General features: G+C 38.2%; 1 protein-coding gene across 2 annotated transcripts in view; it reads right to left on the bottom strand.

The window, feature by feature from the left end:
• Positions 1-842: 842 nt before the first annotated feature.
• The window catches only part of LOC149251426 (SH3 domain-containing protein 2-like), an 88,349-nt gene continuing 63,178 nt past the window's right edge, over positions 843-26,013 (bottom strand). For both annotated transcript variants that reach the window (XM_089459436.1, XM_089459437.1), the window contains exons 6-11: positions 24,288-24,389; positions 23,906-24,106; positions 23,746-23,808; positions 23,460-23,615; positions 23,277-23,351; positions 843-1,378 (exon numbers count right to left, since the gene is read on the bottom strand). In XM_089459436.1, coding sequence (XP_089315562.1) covers positions 1,262-1,378; positions 23,277-23,351; positions 23,460-23,615; positions 23,746-23,808; positions 23,906-24,106; positions 24,288-24,389 — 714 coding nt within the window. In that variant the 3' untranslated portion in view covers positions 843-1,261. The remainder of the gene's footprint in view (positions 1,379-23,276; positions 23,352-23,459; positions 23,616-23,745; positions 23,809-23,905; positions 24,107-24,287; positions 24,390-26,013) is intronic.

The raw sequence follows: 26,013 nt of genomic DNA, 5'->3' as shown, positions 1-26,013 counted from the left end.
TATTTGAAATTTTTATATATAATATTTGCGGTAAAATTTTAAGATTAAATTTGGAAGTGAATATTGATTGTAATATGGGAACATAAACTTTTGTAAACTGTCTAATTGCGACATATACCAAAGCAACACATATGACATGAAAACAACAAATACGATGAAATATTTGCACCAATAGCCCAAAATGTTTATAGAGTCAAAAAGAAAAGTTGTTCATATAATCAAAAAGAATATAGTGGAGAGTCTTTAAAATTGATCAATCACAAATGTGAGGTGCCCCTTAAAAAGATAAATAGATTTGCCTTACTTTTATAATGAATGATTGAGGAAAAGCTTAATATAAAATGGAATTGGATGAGGTCCCTTGAAAAGATAAATAGATTTGCCTTGGTTTTATAATTAAGTGATTGAGAAAAAGCTTATTATGAAATGGAATGGAGTGGAAGCTATTGGTGGATTTCAAGTGTTTACTCTAAGAATAATAAATAAATGCAAGGGATATTGGATTCAAAATGTTTGCACTGAGAATAATAAATAAAGCAAGGATGTTTTAACCATTAACAATAAAAGCGCTGTCATAATCCCACACCTTACACAATTTACAACTAGAGCCCTTTATAGAAAATATGAGAACAGCTCTTCCTCGTCAAGTATAGTTATTTCTTGATAATTGTGGAATCAACGTTATATAGAAAGAGTGATGATCTATTGAAAAAACGCTAAAATGGAAGAAAACAGAAAAGGCAGTAAGTAATACGTACTTATTCATTAAAAGATTTCAGGAAAGTACGATAATAAAAGGGATACATAAGCATAACTGTGTTTCATAAAAACAACATATTGCATCACGTAAAATGCTCTCAAACTGTACTTTCTCATTTTTGTTCCAAGCAAATATAATCGAGTTCTTTCTTCAACATATTTCTTCTTGAATCATGCTTATCCTAAGCTGTTCTTGGGATCATCAAGAATGATAAGCTAATTATTACCAGAAATTTATAAGTTTGCAATATTTATGCCCCAAACAAATGTAAATGTAATGAAACACAACTGATTTTCTTTTCCAAACCATTCACACAAACTCACAAATCCCTTTAAAACAATGCCACGTCACAGATTTCAGGTTGACATGGCTGTTTATGAACTGAATAGTTAGTCAGGAACTATTGATAATCAAACAATCAGTAGCTTCCAATACACTTAAGTTCTTAACAAACACCAAAAATGTACAAATCCGGGGCAGGTAGTTGAAAGGATGAAACCATTAGAATACTTCAGCAACTTTGCTTGCTTGAACCCGCTGACGCCTCTCCACATAGGCTGAAGGAAACCAACCTGCTTTTCCATTACATTCACCTTCAGACCAACCTGAAGAGTTGACCTGAAAAATGAAAGACTATTCATATCAGCCACCATTCTCATATATCATATATTAGTCAAAACAGGTAAAAAGGCATATCAATGCTTAAGCACCGAAATCCCTCTTGCTCTTTCTACCACCCTTGTTTTGACGCCACAGTTACAAGTTGAATCATATCATATTGTACGATGAGGTTTATGTGATGGGTGTCAAACCAAGCATGCTGAGTTATAATGACCCCATGTTACAATTATGTAAATGCATTAAGTATTCCAAGTGTGGAGCCCAGAGCAAAGGCCCAACTAGTAAATAACATGTTTGGGCCAAAGCAATGGACTAAGATATGGTGTGGTAGGTATGTTTCCAGCACCCACCATGTGGATACCGCCATGTAAAAGCATATATAAAAATAAAATATATTAAAGTGTTGTACTTTTTGGACCCATATGCAACTAAAATCAATCAAATCATGACGAAAATCAATGAATATACAACCAAAATAAGTCTAAAAAATAGAACAATAAGACAATTCCATGCATTAACATTCACCGAATATGTTTCTTGAGGATGCAACAAAGGGACTATGATGTTAAACTTCTAATTCCAGATCTGGTTTACTCTTCTATTAAATTTATAAGTTTATAACCCAAAAATTCAAATATGCACTTAATAAAAACAGACTGGAATTTTAACTCAAACATTTACAGTGGAAGCAAAAACAAAAAATAATTCTTGCACAGAAATTAACCCTCCAACTGAACTTCACTTTTATTATTCAAAACAGTGAGGGCTCCCTAACTGAGAAAATAACCCTACTAAAAAATACAAGCTACAGCAACTATAGATATTTTTGGGCACCTGTACCAGCTGTACAGCCCTCCAAATCTCCTCTGGAACATCTCAGCAACCTGCTGTTTGCTTCAGCTTGCAATCTTCCCTCAACCAATCTGGACTCCTACGCACCTTAGCACTTGTACCAGTTGTACAAACCCTTCCGACGTGGCATGTGTAAGATCTTTATCTATTCAATACAGCCTCACATGTGTGGCTGCTCCTTGCTGATTTGTTGTACAGCCCTGCAGGGAATGATCTCTTGCTGCTGAAATTTCTCTTGATATTTTCCTCCTTGGTCTTGACCTCTAGATGCAAGTCCTTCACCTTTCATTGAGATCTCTCACTCAGAAAATGATCTCCTCAAATCTGTCTTCTTCTCTCCTTAGGCTGTCTTTCATAATTCTCCATTGAGTTAAATCCCTAACTCTAATCTTCAAAGCAATTGATGGTTGAGTTACATCTCACCTCACTTGAAATCAATGGTTGAGTTTAAATCTGTCACTAATATAATTACATTTCCTTAGATTTCTCAATAGCCAACATTAATTTTACTTAATTAATGTGTTTTTCCTAAATCAGACTTAGCGATATCATAAAAAACAACTTAATAAATTAAGCAAGTTTCCTAAGTGAGACTTTGGACAACTCCTACATGCTTGACACCTAGCCTATACAGAAACACCTGCCCGCTGCTAAACTTTAATATATGATACATCGATACCACAAGAGGGGATGAGGTAAAGGGGTATATAAGTGATTTGACATTGACAGTTGTCCTTTAGAGTGTACTAACCTTCCTTGCTCAAATGAATCTTTGACTTGTGTGTACCAAATACAAGTTATCACATCCTTGGGAAGACAGTAAGCATCATGTAATATAAGGTCTCTTGCTTTTCATTTATCATTCTTCTATTCACCAATCAGCGTCTTCTCCCTTGTTATGGATATTTTCCTCTTCTTGATTGATGATAGTATCTCATGTCTTGGAGGCGCTAGCGTTTCTTGGCAATTTTGGAGCAACTTGAATTCTAAGGTTAGGGTTTCATCCTTTAGAGATAGTGGAGCTAGGATTTTGTAATTAAACCATAGATTATACTTGTTGAGAGTTGAACATGAGGAGACATCTGTCCCCATAGGACGTGTTAGTGTGATGCTTGCTTGTTGGAGCTCCTTGGTATTGGCTAGGGTTTTCTCTTGGTTTTCCTTAGACAGGCTTTTGAAGAGCTAGAGGACTTTACTACCCTTGGGATGAGGCTATAGTATGTACATGAACTCCATCTTTGGACATATATATGAAGTTTTCATCAATCCAAAATTGTCTTATTGAGGAGTTGCATTTAACATTGATCTTGAAAAAGATGAGGTGAAAATTGTTAAGTAGTTTAATATGATCTTGAGAAAGATGGGGTGGATTTACTCCAGTAATTACAATTGTTATAAAATGAATTTCAGATCTGTTTTATGTATGATAAGATTTCTCTAGAAATCTTGGACTACCTTGTCGATTGGGGTTGTTAAGAGGTGAAAAATTATCCATTGTTGTTGTTGTTGTTTTGCTTATATTCCATAACCACCCTAAAGTTGAAAATTCACAAGGTTAAATATAAGAAACCTCAAGTAAAGAGGTGAGATTTTGAAGTTACATCAATTGGACTAGATTCAGAAATTTCTATATGATATTAGAGCTTCTATTGCTAATATCGCTTTAAGTGTAAGGTGGAGTTGGTATTTCCATTGTGGTGTAGCTGGGAGAAGCACTTAAAGCCAAGAAAGGATTTTGTCTACTTCATATGTTGTTGATTTGTATACTTAAGGATTGCTCAGGATGTGTAAGATAACTTTCAGTCTTAGAGGGTTTGACAGGGTGGATGAAGTTTTCATTTTTGATCCTCAAAAGCTTAGATTACAGATACTTATGGAGGAAGCCAATCCTTGGGAGCATGGTAAGAAAGTAATTTTGGAACCTATTTCCAATATAGTTGGTCATTCATCGAAAGAAGTGTTGATTTTTGTAGCTCAGGCAAGTACTTTCGCACAGGGCTAAGTGTCTAGGTGTGCAAAAGTCACCCACGATCTCCTTAGCACACTTGCTCTAGGTTGAGCAAGTTGCTTTGTAACTTAGGAAAAAGCACATATTAATATGTTGGGTCATTGAGCTAAAGTAAACTTAGGAAAAGTAAAGTAGTTTACTTTAGTGACTTTGTTTAAATCTCAACCGTTGATCTCAAGTGAGGTAAGATTATTCTCTATCGTCAATCACTTTGGAGATTAGGGTTAGGGATTTAACTCAATGTAAAGTTATAAAAGTGAGGCTAGGGAGAGGGAGAAGCAGCACTAACCTCGAGAGGAGGAAGAGTGTGATATTCCAAAGTGCCAGGTCCAAGGGAGTGCAAAGAAGATAGAGATTCATATCTGCAGAGCAGATCAAGCACCGATCTAGGGTAGATTTGCTATATCGGGTCAATTTTATTTTGTATTCTGTATTTTCTCAGTTGGGCCATTTCCCCACGATGGGAGCCCACGTTCTAAGATTTTATTAATAAAGAGTTGTGATTAGGAAGGATCTATTGTGTCATCGTGATTAAGATCATTATATTTTGCTTCAGTTGAATTTTATTATGTTAGGAACCTAACTATGCATTTAAATCAGTATTTAATTTTTCTGCTAGGAATTTAAGTGTCAAGTGCTAAGTTTGCAAGAATCTAACATGGAATCAAAGCGGAGAAGAAAGGAATCTAACATGATATCACAAAAACCCAGGTTTGTATAGGATCATTGGGCCAAGTTCGACTGCAATTATGCAAAGGTTGAATTTCCTCTTCTTTTTTGCAGCAAGTGGGGGGTTGATTTAATACAACAAAAAAGAGACAATTCGGGCCAGCTGGTGGTGAACAACAGCTCCGCCAAACCATGCAACCAATAGCCGGCAAGGCAAGGGCCGCTGTGAAATGACAAGCTCAAGGAGATTGGTGGCTCAAATCGTAAAAATGGTTATAGCAGGGACAATCCAATTAAGAGAGCCATTGCACAAGTCCAGCTAGTTGCAGCAAGAGAAAGAATGGGACATGAGAAAGGTTATGGTCGAACTATCGCAGTTGTAGGTAACTGAACAATGCACAAGGAAAAGGCTTAACGTCTGGTGGCAGACACCCAGCAGCGACATGAGAGCACCGACAAAAAGATTGGGCAAGGCGCGAGCAAGACGTTATAACGTAGTGACAAACACTAAAAGAAATCGTGACAACCGAAACAAGCCACCAACTGTCGTGGGCTTGAAAGTCATATATTGTGCATTGTTGCAGTGAGAAGGGTTGTTGATCAATTGTAACGAGGAAGGAGCGGTTGATGAGGAAGATGAAAAGGTCATAGCGATTCAACAACAAGAGAGATAACATCAGGGACGGCCTCCTACTCGCAATGGACTAGGACGTGGCGAGGGGGTCGATGAACTAGCAACGGAGTTGTCAAGTGAGACGTTGACCACGCGCGGGGGGAAATTAGTCAAAGGAGACAATCATAGACTTGAATCGAGTTGAATGGTTAGAGCCGAATTGGTGGCGACAGGATGAACACTACAAGACGCAACCTTGATGTGATGCAGATCGTAGCAATTGAGGGCAGATTTTAGCGACATGCACTCACGGGCTACAAATAAGCAAACAACCACCAACAAGCCAACGACAATCTTGAGAGAGTTGGAGAAGGTTGTGGGGCCACTAGTGGACATGTGAGCCGAGTTAGACCTATGCAAAAAGAACAATCGCACAGGGCCACAAGAGTGGTGATGCAGGTGGTCAAGTGGTGGCAAAGACTACGTGAAGAATATGCACAAGAGTGTCGGGGTTGTACATGAGGAGCCATCGAGAAAGGGTTGCACAATGCAGAGTGCAGTCGAACTATGAATAAGCTAGTTGCAAAGGGAGCGACAAGGTCTAGTAGTGCCATAGAGATAGGCTACAAAGGATCGCGTCGATGGTTGTGTGTCGTGCTAGGCATGATCAGCTAGTTGTGAGACATAGTAGCTAACAAGGAGACGTTAGGTAGGGGATCTACCGCAACAGGCATGAGCCAACAATTGTTGGCAAAGTTGGTAGACGTTAGGTAGGGGATCTACCGCAACAGGCATGAGCCAACAATTGTTGGCAAAGTTGGTAGTAGCTAGTAGTAGGTACAAATGACAATACGAGTAACCAACAAGATTAGCAGAGGTCAGCTCTCAAAGGGAGAGGAAGACCATACCAATCGATGGATTGGCAACAGATTTCATGAGTATCTCAAAGGAACGAGATAGACCCATAGCAATGCTAGAAGGACTTAGCATAGAAGCAATGGCAAAAGGCATTACAGTGACAAAGTACAAGGAGAGGGAGGCTCTGAAGGTTGAGCAACTTAGAGGGAGTCGGCCTTTAGGATTAGGTAGGAGGAGCAACCAGTAGATTCATCCAAGTTTGTCAAGAAGGTCTCTTGGTACAAGATGACCTTACAAGATATTCAAGAGTAGGAGACTTCTAGGAACAATGCCAAGGGGAGTTGGACATCGAGTATCTTTCCACACCATGTGGCAGAGAAGGCTTCCAGTTCAAAGGTAGTAGGCAAGGTAACAGACACAAGTCCAGGATCGAAGACAGGTCCAAGGGGTAGAAGTACCTCCCTCACTAGGAGGGAGTGTTGATTTTTGTAGCTTGGGCAAGTACTTTTACACATGCTTAAGTGCTTAGGCGTGCAAAAGTCGCCCATGATCTCCTCAACACACTTGATCTAGGTTGAGCAAGTTACTTTGTAACTTAGGAAAAGCACATATTAGTAAACTTAGGAAAAGTAAAGTAATTTACTTAGTGACTTTGTTTAAATCTCAGTCGTTGATCTTGAGTGAGATAGGATCTAACCTCTATTGTCAATCACTTTGGAGATTAGGGTTATGGATTTAGCTTAATGTAAAGTTAGAGGGAGAAGGCACACCATACAATGGCACTAGCTGCAAGAGGAGTGTGATACTCCAAGGTGTCGAGTCCAAGGGAGTGCAAAGAGGATGGAGATCCAAATCTGCAAACAATATCGAGCACCGATCTAGGGCAGATCTGTTGGATCAGGTCCACATTTATTTTGTATTTTGTATTTTCTCAATCGGGCCATATTCCCACAATAGGAGCCGAAGTGAGTTATGAGATTTTATTAATGAAGAGCTATGATTGGGTAGGATATGTATGATTGAAATCGATATACTTTGCACCCGCTGAATTTTATTGTCTTAGGAACTTAGTTGTGCATTTAAATCAATAGATAATTGTTTCTACTAGGAATTTAAGTGTCGGGTGCTAGGCTTGCGGAAATCTAACAAGAAGAAAGCCAAGGCTAAGAGACTAGTTATTGATATCTGATGAAAGATCATTTCATCTCTCACATTGCAGTGAAGAAAACAAGTAAGGACATGTTTGGAGCTTTGGTTGATTGGTCTCATGAAGGAGATCAAATAAGTATATATAAAAATAAAATATTAGAGACACAAAACTAGACATGGCAAAAAGGCCTCAGCCTTGATGTATTCCTCACATTCTCATTGTAATATACAAATAATGTTTATGATACATATAAATACATGAGGAGAATTTGTCTCAAGATAGTGAGTCTATCTTGGACACTATGGTTGAGAAAATATCTCAGCCAAACACTAATCTAGGAGCCTAACTAGTTGGAGAGAATCTCTCAACCAACTAAGCCTAACTTTACTCCTAATTATGAGGAACAAACCCAATCTAGAAAAGTAGGAATAAATCCTAGCTTTCATGATTTAATTAATTTCATATTTTTGGACTTATTATTGTTTTTAATGTGAGAGTAAGGCTAACATTCCCCCCTCAATGATAAGTCCAAAGTAAGAACCTGGTACCATCTCCAAGTCCTCATGCTGAAACTGTTGATCCTCAAAAACACTCCCTGAAAAACCGCCAAAGTTGGATGCTGAAAAAACTCCAATTTGAAGAGAACATGAATCAGCTGCAAGTCTGATTCATCTCTGAAAGTTGCTTGACGACTCCATCACGTGCCAAGCTACAAAAGGATCCATTTGTCCTTCAATCAACATCCTTTGTCCACTGACAAAATGTTTGACGATGCCCACTAACGAATTTGCTTTGTCCACTGGCAAAATATTGAGAACGCCCACTGGCGAATTTCCTGATGTCAAAATTGCTCACTATGGTTTGTTGAAAACTACTCACTGCTGCTTCTGTTGTTGAACGCCCACAGGCGAATTTGTTGATGCGAAACTACCCACTGGGTACTTGATGTTGATGATGGCAAAAATTGTTGATCACCCACTAGCGAATTTGTTAATGATGCCCATTGGATGCTTTGTCGATTCCCACTAGCTAATGAGGATGCCCACTGGTTGATTTGATGAAGACTTCCCACTGTCTGCTTTTTCTAATGTTGTTGAGACTTTTAGTCTGACAACCACCTTCAATTCCATTATCATTTCCCCCCTTTGTCAGCTGAAAGGAGAGACAATCATTTGCACTTGATTTCTGAACCCCCCCCCCCCTTCAAGTGTAGGAGAATTTCTTAATTTTACTGTAGAATTGGTCTTCATGTGAGACTGAATCCTTCGGTAACACATAGACAATTGTTTAACTATAGATGACCACTTCCAAGGATCAATCCATGCGTAATTGATCTTCACTCTGGGTGGTTGATTTCGCTTGCAACATCTTTCAAATGAATGATTTTTCTTGTCACAATGGTGACAAGGATGTAAGTCAAAGCATTTACTCTCCATATGGCCATTTCGTTTACAATGGTTACACTTAACCATATTATGATCACTGTCTAGAAAACCAGCACTTACAAACTGAACTGGCTTTGAGAAATCAAGAACAAAGTGTTTTCTTTGTTGTATCCTAGGCCATGTTGATCTTTGTTGAAGGAGATTTCTTCCCAAGGTCTGATCACTTTCTTGGAAAGGCTATCCTGTTGTTATTCTTCATACTTGTTGTTGCTGCTAACATTCCGTCCTTGATTTATTAAATCTATTGTATCACACTGGAAATCAATCATGAACAGTTCATTTGTTTGACATGCTACATCAAACTAATCAATTTGATCTTTGGTACTACTTGTTGCATCATGAAGTCGTACAACTGGTTGGTTGAGATCACTTGTGTCACAACTTATATCAACTTGATTGATTAGATCATCTGTGTTGCAACCTTCATTAATATGTTGAATAAGATCACTTGTATCACAACTTTCATTTGTTGTTGTGATGAGATCTTCTGTGTCACAAATTGCATCTGCCTTCTCTGCACATTGTGCATCTAATAAATCTTGTTTTTCACTTAACTTAATTTGAAGTGCATGAATGAGTTTTTCTTTCACTTCGAGCTCAATTTGAAAGTCTTTCGCTGCTTCTAATGTACTGGTCATTTGATTGATTAAGGTTTGATTTTGCTTCAACTTCCATTCCAATATTTCAATTGTGTTTTGTAACTCATGATTGCAATCTTTCAACTCTTTAATTTCTAGCTCTGCACTTTGAAGACGTTTTCCACCTTTTCCCATTTTGACACACTTGCTTGCACTGGCTCGCTTGATTTGAACTTTCTTGATTTTGTGAACTTGCTTGCTTGATTCTTTGCTTGACTGTCACTTGAACTTTACGCTTGCTTAAATGCTTGCTCAATCAGTTTCAAGCTTGCTTGATGTTGTGAATTTTGCATTTGCTTGAACTCACTCACTTGATTGATCAAAAGAAGGGTGTCGAATACTATCAAAAATGCACCCAAGAGAAACGCTTACAATGATTCGGCTCAGTTAAAAACAATGGATTCACTTGGTTTAATTGATTCCCTATCAATTCAAAGCTTGGGTGTCGGGTTCAATCGAGAATGCACCCTTACAATTCAACTCAATTTGACTTTGATTACAAGCTGACTTACAAAAATCAATTTATTTGCAAGTTACACAACGACTAATTGTCGTTGAATGTTGATGTAGTCTTTTGAAATGCATGAGTTTGTAGTTGCATTAACTTGAATGCCTTGCGTGAATTTGCTTGTTGATGTAGAATGTTGATGTTGCCAACTTTGATTATGTGTTGTAGTTGCACAAATGCATGTGATTGTTTGTGTTTGATTGAATGCTCGTTGCAGCTTCTTAATTTTAGGTGCTCTGATTAATGTGCTTGTTTCATTCACTTGCTTTAGACTCCTTATGTGTGTTAGATAAGATAATTGTAGTGTCAAAACTAGACACAAAACATGCACAATCAATCACTACACAAGGTGTACCTAAGATCCCCTTATTCAATTTCGGGCGGATCTAGGACACTTAAACACCACAGAAAAATTATGTCTTTATTAAGTATTTGAGTACATAAGCAATCAAATTCACCCTTATAACTCCAAAATTTCAAAAATCACTTATTACTCCAAAAAAAACACTTATTACTCCAAAAAGCACTTATCGGTCCAAAAATATTACAAAAACAAATTGCTTATCACTCTAAATATAACACAAATATACCTTTATCTCTCCAAAAGAAATACTTTATAAGCTTCACATACCCACTTCCTCTTCTTTTTTAATGTTTTACTTTTTTTTCCGAAAAGTAAAACCATTGAATAATAAAAGTTTTATTTTAACCATTAAAAAAATATTCCCATATGTTTCTTATAACTAAAATTCGTGGGCATCAGCGTTATTTATGAAGCACTCAAGACACACTTTGTCCTCGATTTATAAATATAATTAAAGAGAATTTAATGATACCTTCCTCTTTTTTTGCATGCGGCCATGGACTAGAATTTCATGATCTTCATTCCACACATGGTTCTCGATTACTGTGGCTATGAAAAAATTGGTTCCATTATGTATTATTTTTTAATTCATGTTGGATGTTGGCTCCTCCACTGGTGCAAGTAGGTTCCTCCACAGGGTCTAACGTTGAGCCTCAATGCAGATTTCTCACAAGCTTACAACATACCATATCAGCACTGACACAAGGCATGGGAAGGCGATCCAGTGCTGCAAATAAATTGAACCAGTGACCCACTATAACACTTTGTTAGTTCCGACTTGACGTTGTACTAAGTTTAAACTTTGTTCCAAATTAACCAATTTCCCACGCGCCTTGCTGCACAATCTGTACGCTCCAAGAGTCTTCAATTTCTTTTGCGGAAGCAATATGATTCATTTCACAAATAGTTAAATCGTATGTGCACTATTTTTTGCTCATGAGCATTGCGCCTATTTAACATAAGCATCACACAACGCCACACTACATCGATTCCACTGATTAAAACAGACCACTGCCTGACATACACAACTCCAGTCGATAGCCTTCAAGATGTCAGTTGATTCAAATTAAAATTAAAGAACCGTGGCATCAACGTCAAAAATTCTCATTTTTCAATGTTGTTCTATGTATACATGCTTTCCACTTCCGGTTATCCCCATTTGCGCCATAGAAAACTTCAATGGACTGGGCATCTTAGCACATGGCAGTGATCTCATGCCCTTTCCCAACAAGATTGATAGTCTGGAAGCCAATATTTGTAGTCCAGAGCAACGTTGGGATCAATGGGGGTATAAATTTCCTGGAAAATGAAATGGGGTTACAGGGACCTTCTCAACCCTTCTCTCGTCGCACAAGTCATCACGCAGCCCTGCCATTCATAAATGAAGTGCAGCCCATGCTACCAATGAACGAAAGTAGAAAATGACATAAAACTTTATGGTCTACCGTTGTGATGTCTAGTGTTGTTGAGAAGGATAAATCTTGCAAACAGATTCGATAAAATGTTGCAGCAGTTGTGTAATTCAGCAAGAGTCATCCTCGGCCATTTGTCTTCCCCCAGCAAAGCTATTGCGACATAACTGCAATAATGAAGGACATGTATTGCACGACAATGACAATTGAGTGATCTAATTGTAGAGGATCAATTCCTGACAAACTCTCGCATAAATGATAGAGTAATCAAATTATGGCAGAAATTCGACCACTACATAAACTCTCCCAACTCTCACAACAAATTCGACCTCTACACTAATTCACCCAACTCCCACCTAATGCTTTGATCCACATGAAGGAGATCAAATAAGTATATATAAAAATAAAATATCAGAGACACGAAACTAGACATGGCGGAAAAGGCCTCAGCCTTGATGTATTCCTCACATTCTCATTGTAATATACAAATAATGATTATGATACATATAAATACATGAGGAGAATTTGTCTCAAGATAGTGAGTCTATCTTGGACACTATGGTTGAGAAAATATCTCAACCAAACACTAATCTAGGAGCCTAACTAGTTGGAGAGAATCTCTCAACCAACTAAGCCTAACCTAACTCCTAATTATGAGGAACAAACCCAATCTAGAAAAGTAGGAATAAATCCTAACTTTCATGATTTAATTAATTTCATATTTTTGGACTTATTATTGTTTTTAATGTGCAAGTGAGGCTAACATCTCAAAACTCTTTTCTACAGAGATGGTCTTGCAAAATAGCTTTCAATTGTTCATATGAGCAAGGCAAATACTATGTAACCTACTTGACGAGGATCGCTAAGTTAGGAGATCAGTGGGCCACCACTGCAACACAAGTGGAGGATCAAGGATCAGTGTCCATTGCCTTGAAAGGACTTGCTCTTTCCTAGAAGCTTTAAGTTCAAGGTGTTTGTGCTCTAGAGACATTGCTAAACTTCACAAAGCATTAGATTGATCTTGTGCAAGAAGAAATTAAGCAGCAATATTTTTCAAGGAAACGAGGGGAAGTTGATGTGATTGGTCTCGTTAGGAAGACAAAGAAGGGTAGTAAGAAATGCCACAAGAGAAGGTACAAAAACATGAAAGTACTTGAGGTGAAAGGTTCCCAATGTCACAAGATGGGACATTATGTTAGCAAATATCCAACGAAGAAGAAGGGAAAGAGAGTGAAATAGGTCTTTGTCGGAACTATTGTAGGTGACAAGTGTAGATGAGGATCCCTCTCACCTTGACACTTCCTTTTCCATGATCTCTTGCTTATCCTCAAACATTATGTCTAGTGTTGGATGGTATGTGGACAATGGAGCTTCAATATATGTGACATATTACAAGTCAGCCTTCAACGGACTTCAAGAGCACGAATAAGGCCCAAGTGTCAAGCAAAATTTAGGAGCTACATTTGACAAATGGGCTAATTTTCCATGCTCTCCCCCCCCCAAAAAAAAAAAAAATAATAAATAAATATATATATATATATATATATATATATATTCACCAATTTCCATTTTTTCAAAACTTGATTCACCCAAATTTCATAGGGAAAAATTATTTTGCCTTAAGAATTGCCAAAATTTTATAGAGATTATAAAATCATTAGAAATTTAAATATTTTTACAAAAATATTTCCAAAGATTTTACGGGTTTCATATTAGGGACGAGTAAGATTCACCAAGTTTAATTTCCATCCTTAAAATTTTCCCTAATGAGTGTGGAGCTTGGTGATGATGCTATTATCTAAGTCGAGTTGGCTCCATTTCCTTCCAAATGCCTCTAAAGTAGTATTCTTGAGTTGAGGGATGTTCTATTTATTCCCTATTTTAAAACAAATCTCCTTTCATTTTCTTGTCTGACAAATGTACAATGGAGAGTTACATTAGAGGGACAAAAGTGCACCATCAGTGATTATAGTCTAGCTAGTCCGAGAACATTGGCTAGACGGTGAGAGAGGGTAGCCTTTGCAAGTTTCTTCACTCCAGCGAAGCTAGAAGAACCTTCGAGTTTTGAGCAAGCTCAAGCATGTGGGAGTGCCCAAATATTCAGTGATAGCGAGTATACCTCCTAAGAGATATACTAGTCATATTGCATTGGTTTCTTCCATCCATGATTCTTTTGATGAGCACAAACTTATAATACAAAGGGGTGAATCAATATAAGAAAATTTTTACTTATTCAAACATTCATGAACCACAAGAGAACTATCACATATGAAATCTATCAACTGCAGAACATGGCATACAAACTTACGCGGAAACCCTTTCAAGAGAGAACCACAAAACGTCTTTTTATAATTCTTTGTAAGCACCAACATATTGTTACAAATATTTGTAGGCACCAACCTACTAGAGACACCAATCCCCAACATTGCAAATACCCGTAGGCAACATCCTACTAGAGACACCAATCTCTACTACTGCAAATATTCATATGCACCAACCTACCGAAGACACCAATCCCCACCACTACAATGGGGTTTCAAAAAACTCAAGCAGGCCCTTCCTTTCAAACAGACTTCAAGGGTTTCATTCAAATCCTAACCTCAAATATTCATCAAACCCTAACTCTTCTTGCTATAAAAAAGGTGCCTAGGGTTTCCTTCAAACCCTAGAATTCTTTTAGGTCTCTACCATCTTCACTGGCTTTCAATAGGGGTGATCTCCATAACTTTTCTTCTGAACCATCTCTAATACCATGTTGATTTTACTTGGGGCAATATTGTTCTTTGCTTTAAAAATTGCATTGCATCATTTTCAAATTAAATTCACCCCACAGCGTTATAACAATATTACAACATATGCAATTATGTAGAAAGAACAATTCCATCAGTAATGCAACGGAACAGTAAAAAGGAACATCAAAAGAAAAGCATGCACATAAAGAGACACCAGGATTGGTCGAAGACTAAGGCAAAACCCCACAAGGGGGAAACCCTAGAGTTCTTCTTCTTCTTCTATTAGATTTCATCAATTGTTCAGCTGAGATACAAAGTACATCATTATCATTGTAAATCATGTCAAGCCATCTATGACCAATATAGAGGGGTTCACAACAACATTTGTGAACAATACGAGATATTGTCATCTGACTCTGATAAGGATACAACTGTGTATATCTTAATTAAGGACAAACAAGCCATACAGTTGTTAAGGTTGCAACATAAATATTGTTGAGAAACAAACCCTACATACAACGATGATGTCGCATTGTAATGCCATGAAGAGTATCTGCCTCGACATATAAGATATGTTTGCCATAACATACATACATATTGACTGCCATGAAGAACAATACCATATCGTACATACCCTTTCCTGTCTTGTCTTGTCTACCATGAAGATCAATGTCATAGAGCCATACCATTCATACATATTGTCTGCCATGAAGAACAATGGCATACCATGCATACCCTATCATGTCTACCATGAAGATCAATGTCATATATCCATACAATATATATTGTCTACCATAAAGAACAATGTCGTACCATACATACCCTGTCCTGATTGCCATGAAGAACAATCTTATACAACCATACCATATATATTGCATGCCATGAAGAACAATCTCATATAACCATACCATATATATTGCCTGCCATGAAGAACTATATGTAACACGAAGTAATACTAATTATACTGCAAAAGCTGAGATCAACTGAACTGTAAAGTGTCGAGACCAACTATACAATGACCATAATGTCTCACCAATGTAGTGTCATCAAGATCATATTGCTGAGAGACGAAACCATATGTATATATACTGTCCTGTACCTAGGAACAGATTGAGAGCCGCGTCCATATGTCACAGTCGAGACTCATGTATATAAGTTGTGCCGAGATTGATAATGCGACAGTACAATTTAGTGCCATTACAAGATGCCCATTGTGAAAGTGATGCTAGCAGTGATGACATAATGCGATGCCAACAAAAACCAAAAAAAAAGAGATAAGATGCCATATAGTTAATGTGATGCCATGTGGTGCCATGTAGAGATCATACCATAATGCGAATGTAGTGTCACAGTAGGAGTGAAGATTTTGAGTCTTCATAACGAGAACGAAGTTAATGTGAGTCCATTTGAGCAGAGCAAGTGAAGATGCAAGTGTCTCAAGCAAAGATGTGAAGATGAAGACAGACACAAAATTCGAGCTTCAACTCAGAGCCATCTGAATCTCACTTGTGCAAATATGACTAACTTGATCGATGATCCACTAAAATCTAATAGGTTCCTTTTATAGATTAATGGGGATTCAACCCGACCTTGATGTGGAGGGAAATAATCTAAATTCAAAATTTAAATTTTCCCAATAATATTTGCTTTATTAAATAATATTTCCTTTTTACCAAATTGAGATCTTCTATAGGGAAATTGGGTTTTCTTGCTGGGGAAGGGGATTTTCCCAATGGAAATTGATCCTGATGTGGAGGTTTGTCGTTACACCAAAACCCGCAGGTTTTTGGTAAACATTACAAGCCAGTAACTAGGATCCCCAGGGTGGAAATTACGGATTCTATAGAAGTGCGGTGATTCTTCCAACACCCCCCCTCAAACGCAACTTGGGGGAATCGAACCTGGGTCCAAGCTCTGATACCATGTAGAGGAAGGAACATGATCTGAAGACCTTTTATCCATAAAGGCGTAAAAGGCAGACTCTGTCTGCTCGGAATATTCTGCAACATTTGCTGTCTGATGTGGCCCTCCCTGTTTCTTCTGTTCAGAAGCAATCCTCTGTCGGCAATCTTTCTTCATGTGACCGAACCTGTGACAGTAATTACACTGCACACTTTTCTTCCTAGCAGGATCAAAAGGCTGAGAAGAGCCTTTCTGCTGAAAGGACTGAGAGGACTGATATTTTGCAGCAAATGCATTTTCCGAGGACACTGATGAAGCACCACTACCAAACTGTTGTTTCCACCGATCCTGCTGCAGAAGTTTGGTACATAATTCTGGAAACTTCAGATCAACATTTGTGGTGGTAATGTTGAGTGTTTCTATGAGATGTTCATAAGATTTCGGTAGACTTTTCAAAGTAATGACTACCATATCTTCTTCCTCCATGGTCCGGCCAATAGCTTCGAGCTGATCTCGAATGTCTTTAATTTTGTTGAGATGTTCCTGTAAAGACATATGTTCGTCCATCATGATGGAGAACAACTGATTTTTGAGAAAAAAAAGCTCTGCTTTTGTCAGATGTCTCGTGCAGTTCTTTCAACTGTTCCCAGATTTCGGCAGCTGTCTTGCCAGAAGGAATCTGTGGTAACTGATCATCAGCGACAGAGAGCTTGAGAAGCATAACAGCCTCTCGATTTTGATCATCAAATTTATCTTGATCGGTACCAGCTGTACCGGGACGAAGCTCTTTGCCCAAAAATTAGCTGATCAAGACGCCTGTATTCAAAAATGGTCAACATTCTTTGTTTCCAAATGTTATAGTTGCTGCCATTAAAGCGTTGATTTCCTTCTAACATCAGATTGGTGAGGGTGGCCATTTTCCCAAAGAAAATACAGAAGTCTGACACAAAGAAAAATGTAGCTGCCTGCCAATTCTGGTGCAAATCAAAACAGACCAAAAAAAATAAATCTCCACAGAAAAAAATGCGAACCTTCCGTTTCAGTTTGGCCACAATCTATATATTAATCGGCATAAGCACAGTTGTATGCCTATTGACGACTGGCTGGACGCTGATACTGATGATGACGAAGATTTTCCAGAGGGGAAAGAAGAACCAAAACTTTCCTGTGACTGACTGTAAAACACATTTAATTCACAGTAGTAAATACAGGCCAAGCAAATGCAAGTAGACTGTATATTCAAACGCACAGCCAGTCAACACAAACCGCATGTCGTTGTAGATCGTTTACAAAAAACTGCGGTACAGGTGACTGTGGAGAGAATCTGTAGTGCAATAATTATAGTGGAAATATAGCTGCAATCACAAAAGTGGAGTTCGAACTTCTGGGCGGAAACAGGAAAGCCGGACCTGTTTGACCTTACGCTGGCGAGCGATTACTGTCTTCCAATGTCTTTGTCTCTGTGCTGCAGCGCAGCCAGTGGCTTACAAGACGCTTACAAGACGCTGATTGTGGTAAACACTTGCAATTTCTCAGTGTAATGTCGAATCTGATATTTATTATCGGAATCGATTCATCATAAAAAAATTCCCGGCAGTGCCAGATTATTCCGCAAAGAAAAAAACGATGACGTGTGGGCGAGATCGATATATATATATTGTTCAACACAAAAGTGCCACAGCAAACATGCTAGATTAGGCAGCACGTATATATTAAAACACGCTGCCACGATCCCGCTTTGGTCCCGATCCCTTCAAATTGACGGATGGATGAAGCGCAAGGTTCTGCGGAATTTTTCGATGCCACCGAATGATCGAAGGGAATGCGAATATGACTGCACGCCCTGTCCCTAAAATTCTGTGGGGATCTTGCTGCATAAGAACACGACAGAGACGTAGGAGAAGAATCCAAGAGAAGAATCCATTTCTGTATCGAGATGGACGACTGTAAGCTTTTATCACGGTGAGCAAAGTCGAGGCTAAGACTCAGTGAAGGCTACCTGGCTTACAGAGGGCTCGACCTTAGAAAGGACTCAAGAGATTAGGGTGCAGAGAGAATAACTGTTCAAGAAATATCTTAACCTCGCTCTAATACCATGTGGAGGTTTGTCGTTACACCAAAACCCGCAGGTTTTTGGTAAACATTACAAGCCAGTAACTAGGATCCCCAGGGTGGAAATTACGGATTCTATAGAGGTGCGGTGATTCTTCCAACACCTGAAGCTACCCAATTTCAACAGTTTGATGTTGTTGATGGAATCCAAACTCTAGCAGGATCTATCGAAGCCACAAGACTTCCTAACTTGCATTGTCAGTTGCTCAGTACTCTGCTTCTATTGAAGAAAGAGCAATAGCTTGTTGCTTTTTACAAGCCCGAGTGATAGGTCCAAAGCCAAGACTGAAAACATAACCTTCAGTAAACTTCTAATCATCAGGGTCACCAACCCAATCTGAATCAGTGAAACCAACCAACAAATGAGCCCCCCCCCACCCCCCTGTAAACTATAACATATCCCAAACTGAACTAAACACCGAATATATCGAACTATCCTTTTCACTGCTTTCTAGTGACTTTCATGGGGCACTTGCATATATTGGCTAATAACAAGAGTAGCGAAGGAAATATCAAGACAAGTATGTGTCAAATATAAGAGGCTACCAACTAACGACACAAAGTGGCATCAACCTCAAGTGTAGTGCAAGTGGCAACAAGTTTGACTCCGGACTGAAAGGGAGAAGGGGATGGTTTACAATATTCCATGTGAAAACAACGAAGGAGGTACCATTCATACCTAGATTGGGAAAGAGAAATTCCTTCACTGGTTTGCCATACTTGGAGACCAAAAAAATAATGCAAATAGCCTAAGTCTGATGTATCAAACTTCTTCTTAAGGCTTGATTTCTCATGGATTAAGAGTCTATGGTCGTTACAACGAGGATAAGATCATCAACATAAAGAAAAAGGGTTATCAGATGGCTTCCAAATTTCTTGATGTAGGCATTCGGGTTAGAATTACATCTAGAGAAGTCGCTGTCAAGAAGAAAGATATCCATTTTGCATACCAAGCTCAAGGAGCTTATTTAAGACCATAGAGAGATTTCTTAAGGTGGCAAATAAGGTTGGAGTTACCCTGAACATACCAAGAGGTTGTTCCATGTAGATTTTTTTTATAGATCCCCATGCAAGAAAGCAAATTTAACATCACTCTGATGGATCTCCCATCAATGTGAGGCAGAAAGGGCTATAACAAGGCAGATAGAATTCATTTTGGCAACAGGGGCAAAGGTTTCATTGTATTTAATTCCGTCAACTTGAGAGAATCCTTTAGCAACTAATCAGACAACTTCTATCTTATGCATACTTAGTTCTATGCACAGATTTACAATTTTACATCTGACAAGTTTTCTTGAGTTGTTGTTTCCCAATCTGGATGGCCTGAAGCTTCAACAAGTGCTTATGGGTCATGAGTCTTTGAAACTTGGGCCAAAAGAGAGGAGGCTCGCTAGAACTATGAACGAGTATGACATCAATGTCACTAGTGGTTTCTCATGTTGAACAGACCCATCAGGGAAACTGGGGTGCTAGTGCAGGTTCATGTTCGTTGGACTCATCTTGAGAAAGGTGAGCAGGCAGAGGTGGAATTTCATCCTCTTTGTGATCATTGGAAGACGAAACCAGAATAGGAATAGGTGGCACAAATGCTATCTCAAGTTTATCATGCTATAGTTTTTTCCAAGGTTGTCAGTCCCACTGTTGCAAACCTAAGTAACCAGATTCGTCCTAAACCCCCTATGAATCCAAATCCTGCAAATCCCGTACGGACACGTCGTGTCCTGATTCTGGGATTCGAATCCCCTAAAAAGCAATCCGTGGACTTAAAATACGCGCTGTTCCTTTGGTTTTTCACCTTATTTCTCATTCAGTTTTCTGCTGCTTCTGTATATCACTATCAAACCATGGCAACCTCACTGTCACTGTCGCTGCTTCATCTATTCATTGCCTCTGAAATCATCAACAACAATCTTTCACAAGAAATGGCAAGTCAACCACATCACAAGAATAATATTGTTGGAACAAGAATAGTACTGCTGTCACAGGAATAACATTAGTGTAACAGGAACTTTGTCTTAGTTGTCAATGGGTTGCCACACATCCCTGTTCATATACTGCCACTATCACTGCTCTTGTTATATCACACAGTCAACTCTGCTTCTTCTTGACTGTACATTAAACCTTTGCTATCACAACCAATTCACTGCTCAGCATTTCAGTTTAACAACAACACATTATCTGTTGAAAGTAATTCCCTATGCATATCCGCTTGCACACTGCCCAATCAACTCTTGTTAACACATCATCAGGCTTTTACTGTCATAATTCTGCTGCAAGATTAGGCCACTTCTCAACTGGATGCTATTTCTTTTCTGAGATGACAACACACTGCAAAAGAACTACTTCAAGATAAAAACCCTAACTGCTGATAATAAAGACCTTGTACAATGAAACCTTTATAATTCAAGTAATGAGACCCCTGCTGCCAGCGTACTTATGAAGTAGTTGTAAGCAGTGTTTTACAAAACGGACTCGGATTCGGACTCGGCCGAGGATCGACTCGGACTCGGACTCGGAAACGGCAATGACTTGGCCGGCTCGATTTCAATGACTCGGTCGTTGTAAAAAATACATTAAATATTTATTTTTTTTATAAAAAAACATAATTTTAAATATTTTAAACATAATTTTAAAGATTTTCATTCAAGTTTCCAAACACACAACATCATCTCATCCCGTGGAGATATCTGTATTAGAGAAGGGAAACGGCTGTCAGTTCTTGTGATTTCTAGCTGACAAGCAAAGGACATTTGAAGCCACTGTAAAAGTTAGATAATAATAAACTTAGGTGTCTGCCAAGTGAAGAAAGATGAAGTTACCATTGCTGTAGCCATGGAATAGAGATAGAGAAAGGAATTGCAATTATAAAGGAGATGCTTGTGGAGATAACCGTGTTAGAGAATGGAAATGGCTGCCAGTTCTTGTGATTTCTAGCTGCCATGCAAAGGACATATGAAGCCACTGTAAAAGTTAGACAATACTAAACTTAGGTATCTGCCAAGTGAAGAAAATTGAAGCTACCATTGCTGTAGCCATGGAATACAGATTGAGATTCTGTTGTTGCAATGTGTGAATAGTTTCAAGGTTAAAGTTGTAGCCAAAAGGATTTGGTGCAGTCTTGGCAATCATAGAACTTATTTGGTGCACTTATGTCATGCATATTCCAAGCAATTTGTCACATGGAATATGATTAACTAGACTCTGACACAGTCATCAATTCAACCCAACCTCACTCTCCAAATTGTAATATTGTAGGTGAAACCAATTCCTCTTCACAACATCACACAAGCATTAGTGCCCTTTAACGACTAGCTTCTTTTATTAGCAATTCAACAGCTCTGAATTTCTCTTTGATTCTGACCATAAGTGTATTTCACCTTTTTTCCTAATTACAACCTATCAAAATTAAATGACAATTAGCAGTTATATGCGGACCTTCACACTCTGACAACAGCCTAGTTATATGCTATGACTCGGCCGTTTTTTGACGAGACCCGGCCGGGTTGACCGGGTCAGCTATGACCCGGCCGAGTCATTGGCTGACTCGGCCGGGTCATAGCTGACCCGGTCAACCGAGCCGGGTCAAAGGCCGTTTCAAATTTTTTTTTAATAACTCGGAACGAAACGGCCGTTTCCGTTTCGGTACGGCCGTTTCGTAAAACACTGGTTGTAAGTTGTCTTTCATTTATGAATTATGAATCATGATTTATGTGACCACTGACATGTATTTGAATTTTGTATGTACTATGCATGCTATAGATGAAGATCTATGTTTGAAATCAATGAATTTGTATCATTAATTAGAATTTGTGTAAGAAATATCTAATTTAATATATAAATAGATATATATTTAATAAAATAATATATAACAAATCCTACATGTCCTGTTCCGGGTGGTCAACGTGTCCGAACCGTATCCTACAAATCCCGAATCCCCATGTCAGATGACTTAGCTGCAAATTGCAATAAAATCACAAAAACATCACAAAGTCACAATTTTTCTGCCCAGCTGAAAAAATCAGCCGTCAAAATCAGCGATTTTTTCAATGCCAAAAAAACGTGATTTTATCATGAATATTGCATGATTTTCATGGGACAACTGAAAATTTACCAGGCCATAGATGGGACTGATTTAAGTTGGTATTTTCTTTTATTTTTTTTCCTTATTTTTTTTAATTTTACCACTGTTTGCCCATTTTTACCGATATTTTCCCAATTTTTATGATTGTTTGCTTTTCCAGACCCTTGCCAATTTTATCCCGATGCCAATTCAGCAACATTGGTTCTGACCAGCTATTATTTTTTAGATCAGCTTGCTAGCTTTACACTCCTAGTCACTTGGGAACAAACTAATGTTCTGCATGGGATTTATAATAAGCTAATAAAACCTGAAGTCACTCGGGAAAAAACTAATGTTCTGCAGTGGATTTATATATGCCCATGCACATTACAAAAATCTTTGCTGAAATCAATCCATAACAGTGCTTCTTTACAACAAGTTTATCACGAAATGTTTGCAGCTGATCCAGTGCACAGCACTGATACTCTCACAAAAAATGAATTGATAATATTTGCACAAAATGTTCAAATTTTCAAAACTATGTAACCTGTAACATGGGTATGAGACCAAACCTGTCGAACAACAACATAATCACCAACTGCCAAACTCAATTCCCCCTCTGTCTCAGCTTCAAATGCATGCATTGCCTGTAAGTAAATAGGAGGCAGATTTGAACTTTCAGAATGGCAAATGTCTGGACAACGCTGCATGTCATTTTTCTGCATATTTATGACCAAAAGATATATGCAACTCACCTCTGCCAAGAAATACATAGCTTTATCAACAGATCTATCTAAAGATGAAGCCTGCATTGTCCGACCCCCATTCACACTGGACTCATAAGATGGAGGCATGTGATTATTAGCTACTGTAGGAGGTGCAGATTCAATCCGCTGTCTTTCTGAAACCATCTGTGAAGACAATATGGTACTGAACCAGTCATAAGTCTAAACTTCCAACAATATCTAATAATATTCAATGAAATAATAGCATGGAATTTGTTTAATACATTTCTTTAGGCCTGCCAGTGTAGGATAATACCTCTGCTTGAACCTCATCAAGGATTTGTGCAATTCTTCGATGGTGTGCACTTTCTGCTTCAACCTAGAAAATATAGCCACCCAATCAGCATGTTGATGAGAACAAAAGTATATTTTTCAAAAGCAGGGAAATAAAAGTTGTACTGAATGGACAAGTATACCATAGATATAAGACGCTGAAGTGTCAACCTTTGTTGTTGTGCCTCAACAGCTGCCATTGCAGCTACAGCTTCCTTTCCCAAAACTGCCATGTTGGCCTTGAGCTCTTGCATCTTGGTTTCAGCTGCTTGCAACTTCATTATATTTTCAGGGTTGCCTGGAACCTCTCTAACCCTTGCTTGTCGTCTCGCAATTTCAGCTGTCTGTTTATATACAACATTCAACCATAATGATAAGATCAAGAGTGGGAAAGGATTTGATTAACCAACTTCCCTCTCTTCAGTCTGCAAGTATTCACTAAATGTCATATTTGACATAAAATCATAGTAATTATGAGCAATCTAAAATTTCAGATACAACATACATCTCAGAACAAAAAGAGACCTGTAGTTCAGCTTCTTGTCGCATTCGATCATAACGTTGAGCGAGATGGCGAGCATCTTCCAGAGGAACTCCTGTGATCATCGCTCTTAAAGGATCTGCTATCTGGAGATTATCAGTACCGAATCAGTATAGATATATTTGAAAAGGATGACATTATTCACTGCCTCAAATAGAAGATTCACCGAACTAATAATGCAAAAAGATGAAGGAAAAAAATATAAACATCAAGCTTGATGGCAAGGAACATGAGAGTATACAGAAAGGATACATGAAATAGTTAACCCCAAGATACCGAAAATATTTCTTCACATTAACTAAAAGTCATTAGAACAGAAGATCTATATTCCTTCATCAAGTTGTAAAAGGAAAAGGATTTCAAGAAGTAACTGTGATTGAAGCTACTTGGTATATACCAGTGTTTTTAAAACCGGAACCGGTGACCGAACCGGTCCACCTAGCTAACCAGTTTACCGACCGGAACCGGTCTAACCGGGACTGGTTTGGTCTAAACGAACCGGTTTTTAAAAAATACATTAAATAATTAATTTTTAATGAAACAAAACTATTTTTAAGATGTAAAACCATGATTCCAAGCCAATAGAGACAAAATATGCAAAGTTTGCTCATTTATATACCATGCAAAGGTGAATATATCAAAATGGCACCGAGTGCAATACATATCATCGACAAAATAGCAAAATACATAAGAAATGAGGCTCTAAATGGCCTATAAAGTCCAAAAACAATGCTGCAAGCTATGAGGCCATTGGCCTACTACAAGTCTACAGTGTACACATGATCAATCATCAAGTCCATCACCACTACTAGACACAGGATCATCATCAGGAGCTACATAGACATCATCTGGTTCAGAGTCTGAGGATGCCTCAGCACAAGTCAGAGTAAGGTCTGAGTTACCTATGTGTTTGAGACTGAGTCGTGAAAGAAGTTCAAAGCCAGATCTCTGTAATATTGTTGTGTAATCTGAACTCTCCTAAAAGGGCCTAATCTAGGCCTTGTTGCAGATATTTTCTAGCAGAACTTGATCAAGATATTTAAAACATATTGATGACACCTTGTTGATGGACTGACGCCAGCAACCTGTGGAATAAAAGGTTCAATCACAAAGCGAAGATGCATGACAAGAATTTATTATACAGGAAAGAAGTAATGAATTAGTCATGAGAATGCAGACCTACAAAAAGATCATTGAAACAAAGCCAGAAATCAAAGTCCAAAACATATTAAAGAAGGCCCGTCGTGAAGTTTACAAACAGATTTTGAATTGCACTGTCAAGTACCTCATTTCTCTTTGAGATTTATTTTGTGCTTTTTTGAAATACAAATCATTTCATAGTTTGAAGGACTCTAAGATCTCCATGCAAAAGACATTACAATGATGGGTAGCTCAGCATCTCATAACTCACAGCCATAAATGAGTCTAACAAAATTATAAGTCTGCAAATGAAAGGTATGCATCATGGCTTGATTTACCCACAGTGACCTTAATCAATATTAAAGATTTTGCTTTGGCATCATTCTTAAAAAATTTCAAGGCTTGGAATAAAAGACATGTATCAAGAGGTTGATTTCACAAGAATATGATCAGTCAGATCATAGAACTGTCAATCTTGTTGAAGATTGGCAGCTTCGGTCAGAATTTCGTTAGCAAATTAATGGAGAAACTTAATATTTATGACTTTGGCCAAGTCAGCCTCGTAGAAGA

The sequence above is a fragment of the Pinus tabuliformis genome, chromosome 7 (assembly GCF_031772625.1).
Source record: "Pinus tabuliformis cultivar Carrire ecotype Pingquan chromosome 7, CPIR1, whole genome shotgun sequence".
NCBI classification, from domain to species: Eukaryota; Viridiplantae; Streptophyta; class Pinopsida; order Pinales; family Pinaceae; genus Pinus; species Pinus tabuliformis.
This window is presented reverse-complemented; position numbering and strand designations above follow the sequence as displayed.